The sequence below is a fragment of the Sorex araneus genome, chromosome X (genome assembly GCF_027595985.1).
Source record: "Sorex araneus isolate mSorAra2 chromosome X, mSorAra2.pri, whole genome shotgun sequence".
Classification (NCBI taxonomy): domain Eukaryota; kingdom Metazoa; phylum Chordata; class Mammalia; order Eulipotyphla; family Soricidae; genus Sorex; species Sorex araneus.
The window spans coordinates 98,297,123-98,306,968 of NC_073313.1; the positions used below are offsets into that span (position 1 = coordinate 98,297,123).

Here is a 9,846-nt window from a genome sequence, read left to right on the forward strand (position 1 = left end):
GGGCAACACCTGGCGATGCTGCGGGGACTACTAGACCAAGCTCGGTCTTTAGGTAAGGAGATCCTATTTAGTACCCCACCAAGACATAGCCAATAGCATGCTATAGCTTGCACTTTCCGAAGGGGAGTACTGAGATAGAAAGTGGTGAAATGATGATCCCGGCACGTTCAGGGCGGTGCGATGAAAGCAGGACGGCGCGCAAGCAGGACTAGAGAGTGCGACCTCAGAAGCCATTCGAATAGCCTTAGGGGCTCCAAGCCCAAACTTCGGTGACGACTTCAGTGGCCTGCATTTCCCTCCAGCCCAGAAGGACCCAGGTGGAGCACCACCCGGTCAATGGGAGGATGGGACGCGCGGCCTTCAGGCAATATTCGAGAAACCAGGCAGACACCTGGCGCGCACTGCCCGGCGCCACGCCCCTGCCCCGCTCTCGCACCGGCCCCGCCGGGAAGGCGGGAGGTGTGGGAGGGCCCCAGGCGCGCACGCCTCCCTCTCGGCCTGTCCCATTGGGCACAAGCGAGAGCCGGCACGCCCGCCGGCGCCGCGTGCCAGAACACAGGGGGCGGGGCGGAAGGCGCGCCGCGCGCCCGTGCCTTTATGACATCAGCGCCGGCCCGTGGCCCCGCCCCCGCCGCCCGCCGCTCCTGCGCCCCGCCTCCGCGCCCCGGCCCGGCGCCTAACCCACTTCCTGCTCCCCCCACCCCCGGCGAAACCAACGAGAGGACACCGCCCGCATGTAGAGCAGCCCGAGCAGCCGTGGGACCCACAGGCGCGCGGATGTGAGAGGAGAGCCGTCCGCGGCTGCGCTTGCCCGCCCCTGAGCGCCTCGAAACTCGGGTGAGTGCCCGGGCGTCGCTCCTCCGTCCTCACGGGCCCAGGAGCGGCTCGCCCCCGCCCCGGGAACGGCCTGGGCCCCGGCCCGGTCCCACAGTGCCCCACGTCCGGCCCCGGCAGGTGCTGGGGGAGGAACAGTGCGCGGGGCGGCACTCCGGGCCGTCCTCGTAGGCGCTGCGTGCCAGGAGCGCCGGAGCCGCTTTCTCCTTTCGCTTCTCCCTTCCGTCCCCCCCACGCTGCCACACTGCACCCCCACCCCGCCCCACCCCCGCCCCCGACACTAAGTACATGCAAGTCGGTGCCCCGGCGCAGTTGGAACTTGACCTCTTCTGCCTAAGACCCCTTGCCACGTTCGTCAGTCATTTTTTTTTTTCTTTACTTCCCTGATTGGACAAAGATCTGCACTTGGGGCCGGAGCGTTTGCCTTGCACGCAACAGACCTGGGTTCGATCTCCAGTATCCCATATGGTTCCCCCAGCACCGCCAGGAGTAACCCCAGAGCATCGCTGGGTGTAACCCAAAAAGCAAAAAAAAAAAAAATCTGCACTTAATTATGACTTGTGTAAAAAATTAATCTATTCCTTAATGAGGAATTGTGCAAATGATTCCCGTCAGGAAGTAGGATCCCCATAGGAATTCTGACATACTTGCCATTATCACACTGACATGTGTGTGAATTGACAGGGAATAATGAAATGCTAAAAGCCAATATAAATTTAAAGTGCACCTGGCAGTTATAATAAGCAGTTCATTTCCTGTTAATTCTCTTTTTCTTTGCTTACTAATCAAGTTCTGTGAGTAATAAAGGAAAACTGCCTTCCTCATCTGCACAAGGGATTTTCCTCTGCTAAACTTCCACACCGTATCCTTCTAAGTAGAAATCAAAGTCCATTTCATCTAGAGGAAAACTAAGGAATATTTCCTAATTCTATGGTAGTGTTGAGTGCAACATCTCAGTTATGGTTATCAGATCCCACTTTCTTCATATGTAGGAAAACTTAGGTTATTCAATAACTTATTTATTAAATTTTCAATAATACAATGGAAGCACAGTTGATATCATTATGTAAAAACAAAATTAAGCTGAAGCCCAAGGGATCTGATTTCTAGGACTATCACTGTGTGACTTAGGATGAGTTAACCTCTGTGAACCCTTTATTCTCCGTGAAATGAAAGAAATGACACTAGGTAGCTTGGAAGACCCCTTTTAACTTTAAGGGACAATGGGAAAATCTAAGTAGCTTAGCAAAGCATTCCTTGTGGAGAAAGGGGAGATTAGGAAAATTTCATTAAATGTTGGCCCTTTTAATTTTTAATTGAAATGAAAGTGTAGACTTTATTTCCTCAAAGAATAAGAAAATGCCTTTGGAGGAAATAAAAGAATGTCCAGTAATAATCCCCAGCTATGCCTATATTGACTCACATCTCATACATACAATTTAACTGCATGATAGGCCTTTGAGGCATTAACTGAGAAACCGTTTAGTCTTAGGAATAGAAGGATAAGTGTTAACATATGGCATTATTCTAAATTAACTTGCTTTATGTATAGTCCTCAATGTTGATTGGAAACTGGGACTTTACATAAAATCATATATATGTATATATGTATATATATATATCACTGTATCACTGTCATCCCATTGATCATTGATTTGCTCAAGCGGGCACCAGTAACATCTCCATTTGTCCAAGCCCTGAGATTTTAGCAGCCTTTCTTTACTCGTTCTTCCCAGAGGTGCCGCATTAGAGGCTCTTTCAGGATAAGGGGAATAAGACCCATCATTGTTACTGTATTTGGCATATCTAATATGCCACGGAGAGCTTGCCAGGCTCTGACATGCAGACAGGATACTCTTGGTACCTTGCCAGGTTCTCTGAGAGGAAGAACTAGGCTATAAGAGGTCACGCAGCTGCATTTGGGCTTCTGAGAGCGTTGTTTTATAGTCTATGGATCTTGGCCTTGTTAATGGGATTATGCATGTGGGGGGGCAGTTTGTGGGTGTGGCTTCCAAGCTACTGGAAAATGGAGGATCTGGGTGGAGGAAGCCCAGTCCCAGTCCGAGCAGGCTTGGAGATCTCAGCCCCAGGTCCCACACACCTGGGTTCCTCTGCTGGTTCCTTCTTGCATGAGGCTCATCCAAATGTGTGGAGAGTGGCCTTGAGCATGGATGTGGCTGGGCTCCGGAGGTCTTGGGCTGCCCGGGCTCTGCTCAGGGCAGGAGAGAAACTCAACCTGCCCCGCTCTGTGGGGCCCTGGTGAAGACAGCCAGGCGAGGGGGCAAGAAACTCTTTGTCACTGTCTTCCGGGAGCTTTGTTTTATAGTCTCTGGATCTTGGCTATTGATGGAATTACACAGTGCTGGGGGGGGGGGCAGTTTGTGGGTGTGGCTGCCAAGCTACTGGAAAATGGGGGATCTGGGCGGTAGGCAAACTATAAATTCAGAAATCAAAAATGCAACTATTTAGAATAATAAATTAAAGAAATGAATATAAAACGGCTACATAAATAAAATAGCTATAGAAATAAAATAGCTAATGTAAAATGTATATGAAATGGCCTCTCTTGAAAAGATCACATTCCTCTTTCATAGCGTATAGTCTCTTCTGTGCCCATTACCAGCATACAAACACACTCACAAATGTGATAAATAATGAAAGCAGGTCCATTGTTCTGCTCAACATCAGCCAGGACTTTTTTTTTCTTATCAATATTATAAGAAAACATTTCCTAGGACCTCTTTATTCAGAAATCCATAAGGACAGTAGGCATCAGTTCAAGGGCTAGGTTGGTAACAGAAATACTAGCACAGATATGATTGGTCATTTATAGAATTAGATGGTTTTATCTGTTTGACGTAGGTTTTGATTTAAAATTTTATATTTGGGGCTGGAGTGATAGCACAGCGGGTAGGGCATTTGCCTTGCACGCGGCCGACCCGGATTCGATTCCCAGTATCCCATATGGTCCCCTGAGCACCACCAGGAGTGATTCCTGAGTGTGAAGCCAGGAATAACCTCTGAGCATCGCCGGGTGTTACCCAAAAAGCAAAATAAATAAATAAATAAAATTTTATATTTATCTGTGCGGGTATTTAGATAATATAATGCAAGTTCGTGAAACAAATTTTCTGTAGAGAGAATGATAAGCTGACAACTTCTGTAAAATTGCTTTCTAGGGTTAATGCTTTGATTTAGTATGTGAGTAATTAAATCTCCATAGATCAAGTGTAGAAATAGCCTCCCAGAAAATTCAGCTGCATAGAGATACTGCCATAAAGTCCAGTTTATGCTGAACAGTAATCTAAAGCTATCAGAAACTAAAGAGACTTCTGTTCCTTGATACTTGATACTGTGTGAAACTAGTTTGATTTTAAATTTAGGAACTGTTTCTAAAACATGAAGAACAAGTTATAGTCTATAAAGAATTTGTAATTATGCATATAATCCTTCTTTAGTGTGTATCCTAAGGATCTTTTTCTTCTTTACAGGAAAATGATTTCTGAAAGCAGTTCATTTTTGAAGGGCGTGATGCTTGGAAGTATTTTCTGTGCCTTGATCACTATGCTAGGACATGTTAAGATTGGTCACGGAAATAGAATGCACCACCATGAGCATCATCACTTACAAGCTCCTAATAAAGAAGATATCTCAAAACTTTCAGAAGATGAACGCATGGAACTCAGTAAGAACTTTCGGGTATACTGTATCATCCTTGTAAAACCTAAAGATGTTAGTCTTTGGGCAGCAGTGAAAGACACTTGGACCAAACACTGTGACAAAGCAGAGTTCTTCAGTTCCGAAAGCGTGAAAGTGTTTGAGTCAGTTAACATGGAAACAAATGACATGTGGTTAATGATGAGAAAAGCTTATAAGTATGCCTTTGACAAATACAGAGAGCAATATAATTGGTTCTTCCTGGCACTCCCAACTACATTTGCTGTCATTGAAAACTTGAAGTTTTTTTTGTTAAAAAAGGATCCATCCCAACCTTTCTATCTAGGCCACACTGTGAAATCTGGAGACCTTGAATATGTGAGCGTGGAAGGAGGAATTGTCTTAAGTGTAGAGTCAATGAAAAGACTCTCCAACCTTCTTAGTGCTCCTGAAAAGTGTCCTGAACAGGGTGGGGTGATTTGGAAGTTATCGGAAGATATGCAGCTGGCAGTCTGCCTGAAATATGCTGGCGTAATTGCAGAAAACGCAGAAGATTCTGGAGGAAAAGATTTATTTAATACCAAAACTGTTGGGCTTTTCGTTAAAGAAGCTATGGCTAGTAGCCCTAATCAGGTAGTAGAAGGATGTTGTTCAGATATGGCTGTTACTTTTAATGGACTGTCTCCCAATCAGATGCATGTGATGATGTATGGGGTATACCGTCTTAGGGCATTTGGGCATGCTTTCAATGATGGGTTGGTTTTCTTACCTCCAAATGGTTCTGACAATGACTGATAAGTGAAATGAGGACATATATAAGTATATATATTCCTCAATGGTAGGATATGTGGTGCTATTATCTGTGGGAACAACTACATATCCAAAACGGCAGTATGGTCTTTCTTTTTCTTTTGATTGGGAGGTAATTGAGGTTAATGCATATTAAAGATTAGTAGTGCATTTTAAACAGAGTGAGATGTTTCCCCTTAAAACAAAAAAAGACAAATGTTAAAAAAAATTAAAAATCCAAATGTGTTAGAAATGTTTTAAGAGTGATGATTCTGCAAATAAAGGATATATTTATAAATATTATTTAATTGTAAAGTTTAGATTATGAACATTAAAAGTCTGTGGCACTTTTTTTGCTGGTTACCAATTTCACTTATTTTTAGCCTTGTAAGATACGCAGATGCAATCTCTAGTTGTGAATTTCTGATTTAAGTAAAATTGTCAGCATGTGTTTCTATCATTTCTAAAGTTGGTTTCTGTTCTAAGTGTCTCCAAGATTTACCATTTTATTGGGAGGGAGCTGTTTGGGGTTTTGTGGGTGCCACAAAACATAGCCCCAGTGTTGCTAGGGGCTACTTCCCGCTCTCTGCACCAGGATCATTCCTGGAGGTTCTCTGGGACCTTGCAGTGCCATGTAGGTTTAGTTTTTCAGAATACACAAGGGGCCTGGAAGATGACTCACTAATTTAAGTGCTTGCCTGTAAATGAATTCAAAGCTGGTGTCCCCATGTAGACTGAGGTGATTCCAACAGCTCAGATGTTAAGAATCTCCAGCAAAAAAGGGCCTGGAATATGGCTCAGTGGCTTAGAAAGCGTCCAGTGCAAGTGTGAGGGCTTGAGATTAATCCCCAATGCCTTACATATACCAAGGTAATCCTGACAGGCTCACAGTCTGGGGTTCCCTGGTGAGAGAAACTTTTTAAAAACATATATCCGAGCAACAAAGGAAATGTTCCCAGATAATGTTAAAGTAAAAGCTGAAATGTGCAACCAGAGAGCTGATATAGGAGTTAAGGCATTTGACTTGCACACCAGTGACACCCATGTAATCCCTCGCACCACATAGGTCCCCCAAGCCCCACTAAGAGTGATCCCATCTCTGAACACAGACAGAGCCAGAAATAAGCCTTGAGCACTGCTGGGTATGGCCCAAACTTCCTCCTCCATGCCCCGCCCCGCCCCGCCCCTCCCCTCCCAGAGGTTGAAAGCTGTCTCTGAAAGAAAATGTGAAAACTGTTTCAAGACGTTAATAATTTTTCTAGGAGCCAATTTTGTAACATTCCTCAGCATACAGAATTTCACTAAAACTCTATTCTCTTTGGTTTCTGTATTTAAAAAAAGTATCAGTTAATACTTATTTCATCCTGTTGGGAAAATGCAAGCTATGGATGTATCTTTTGGAAAACTTATTTTGGCTGACTGGCAATTAGTTTTACTGATTTGATTCAGTCTTGGTTTTTGTTTACCTGTTCAAATTCTAAGATTTTTTCCATGTTCCTTGCACCACACCCAGTTTTGGGTTATGGAGGTTTCAGCCTCATCATCCACCTCCTGTTACCATGCGATTTGCCTAGTTTCAGTGGCTACTTAGAAGCTTCATCCAAAGGTAGAGAGAGTAGTCCCTGAGCTTATAAATAGGTGAAATATTGGAACTGACTACTATAATATGGCCTGCCTGTTCTATATTAGGTAAGATTCCTAAGCCCCGTAGAGTGTGAGATGAAGACACTTGTAATACCAGTATTTCTTGTATTAAACTTTATGATAATGTTCTCAGACAGCTTCTGAAAACCAGAGTTTTCTCAAGAGAGCATCATGCTTCAAATTATTGTTCAGTAGAGTACTGTTTAAAACTTCATCAGGTTTTGGGCTAGAGAGATAGTACAGCAATTAGGGTGCACACAGCCGACCCATATGGTCCCCAAGCATCGCCAGGAGTAATCCCTAAGTGCAGAGCCAGAAGCAACCCATGAGCATTGCCAGATGTGACGCAAAAGGGGAAAAAATATATCCTCTTAAAACTTTCGGTTTAGAGGGGCTAGAGAGATGTACAGGGGAAAGCACTTGTCTTGCATCTGGCAGACCCAGGTTTGATTGCTGGCACCCCACTTGGCCCCCCAAGCCCATCAGAGTGATCCCTGAATGCAGAACCAGGAGTAAGCCCTAAACACAGCTAGAAGTGGCTTCAAAACTAAAAAGCATCAGATTTGCAGGAAGAAATAGATAAGGCACCTCGACTTTTTATATGATTTTGTTTGGTTTATTTGGGGGGGAATTCTTATTTTTTTCATTTTGGGGGGCCATACCTGACAGTGCTCAGGAATCACTCCTGGAAAGGCTCAGGGTACCATGCTGAGTGCTAGGGATTAAATCCAAGTCAGCTGAGTTCAAGACAAGCGCCCAATCCACTGTACTATTTCTGCAGTCGTAAGACACCATGACTTTTACGTTTTCTTCTATGTTGTTAAAGACTTGTTTATGCAAGAAATACAACTTTTAATGTCCAGATTTTTCTGTAAAGCATTTAAACAAACACTTCTCTTAGGCTCACTTAAAAGCACAGAATCTAGTCATGATGTACCACTCACTAAATTCCCCTTCGTTTGTGAAGAACATTGTATTCCCTTTGTGCCAGCAGATTTGAATGGATGCATTCAGTGCTGGCCCAAGTGGTTATGTGAAGAGCATGCTTTTGTAAAAGTTAAGCTTTCTGGGCCTCGGGGATATTGCTCCGTAGTAGAACACCTGCCTAGCAGGCATGAGGCCAAGCATTCCATATCCGGTACTGCCCACACACATTGCCAAGTGTGAATTCAGTGTCACTACCACTCTGATCTCAGGTGCTCTACAACCAGATGTGTGTGAGCACCACAACCCTATGTAAACTCTGACTGTTAGAGCCGTAACTAAGGAAAAGAGTAAGGTAAATGTGTTCATTAAAAACCTGTCCCCCAAAAGTGAAGCGTTCCCCCCCACTTATTTAAGTGAAGCATTTATTTTAGAATACAAATACATTGAGAAATATTTGCCAATTTCCCCATCCAAGATTTCTCCAAAACTTAATTTAAAATGCACCGTAGCACTGTCATCCCATTGTTCATTGATTTGCTTGAGCAGGCACCAGTAACGTCTCCATTCTGAGACTTGTTACTGTTTTTGGCATATTGAATACGCCACAGATAGCTTGCCAGACTTTGCCGTGCAGGCGGGATATTCACGGCATCACTTAAAAATTCTAATATAATCGAAGATAAAATACTCTTAAAAAATTAAAGCATAGGGAATGATCGTGCTGGACAAGATCTGACGGATAAAAGTAGGGAAGGGATATTCTTGATAACCTTTCAGTATTAATATTGCAAACCACAATGCCCAAAAGGAGAGAGAGAGAGAGAGAGAGAGAGAGAGAGAGAGAAGAAAAGCACTTGCCATGAGGCAGGCAGGGAGTGCGGGGTGGGAGGTGATGGGAGGGAACCTGGGGACACTAGTGCTGGGAAATGTACAAAGGTGTAGGGATGGGTGTTAGAATACCCTATGACTGAAATCCAATCATGAACAGACTTGTAATGGTCTATCTCACAGTGATTCAATAAAAACTAAAAAACTAAAGCATAATGGAGAGCTGGAAGGATAGTACAGAGGATAGAGTTTGTGCCTTCCATGTGGTCAAAGTGGATTTGACCCATATGGTCCCGCAAGCACTCCCAGGACTGATCCCTGAATGCAAAGCTGGGAGTAAACAAGAGTAACTCCTGAGTATTGCTGGCTGTGACCCCCAAAAAAATTCTCAATTTCTTGGGCCAGAGAGGCAGTACAGTGGGTAGGGCACTTGCCTTGCACACGGCTGACCCAGGTTTGATCCCCGGCTTCCCATGTGGTCCCCTGAACAACACCAGGAATAAATCCTGAGTGCAAAACCAGAAATAATCCCTGAGCATCACTGAGTATGGCCCAGAAACAAAAAAAAAGTTCAATTTGATAAAAATGCTCTTTTAGCACACAAAATTCTTATTTCTCTGGTAATTTTCACTGGTTTCATGAAAGAATACCTACGCTGTTTTGCCATTACTTTCATTACTTTGGCAACTTGCAAGTTCTGGCAAGAAGAGCAGACCCTGATAATAGGACTGATGATTCCTGATGGATGTATGGATGGGAGTAAAGGAACAAGGATCCCCTCAAAATGTGACAGGCTGGAGTTTGAAGAAAATTAATCCAGTGAGTGAATTGTAAGAGAAATCCACAGCTCCAAATGTTAAGTAAATGGAAATATTGTAATAGTCAAAATAACAGCAACTCTACTCACTAAGGGGGGAAGGGAAAACTGTTACTAGTTCAGTGGGAGACTCTTGAGTAATAGATAGTGAGACTCTATCATATATACTCTGAAGCACTCACCTCTAGAAGAATGCTTCAGTGAAGTGGGGCTTATGCCCAATCTTTATTTCAGCAGAATTCAATAGATAGAACTATAATGCAAGCTGCATGTATAGTTTCACATTTTCTACTTGTCAAAAAAACGTTAAAAAAAGGAAGTTATCAGAATTGCCTTGCATATGTAAGGCC

The 9,846-nt window shown here is 43.9% G+C and overlaps 1 protein-coding gene across 1 annotated transcript; it reads left to right on the top strand.

The window, feature by feature from the left end:
- Window positions 1–639: 639 nt before the first annotated feature.
- C1GALT1C1 (C1GALT1 specific chaperone 1) lies at window positions 640–8,681 on the top strand. Its single transcript, XM_055119968.1, has 2 exons — window positions 640–837; window positions 4,326–8,681. The coding sequence occupies exon 2, from the start codon at window positions 4,330–4,332 to the stop codon at window positions 5,284–5,286; it is 957 nt and encodes a 318-aa protein (XP_054975943.1). The 5' UTR covers window positions 640–837; window positions 4,326–4,329; the 3' UTR covers window positions 5,287–8,681.
- Window positions 8,682–9,846: the final 1,165 nt, after the last annotated feature.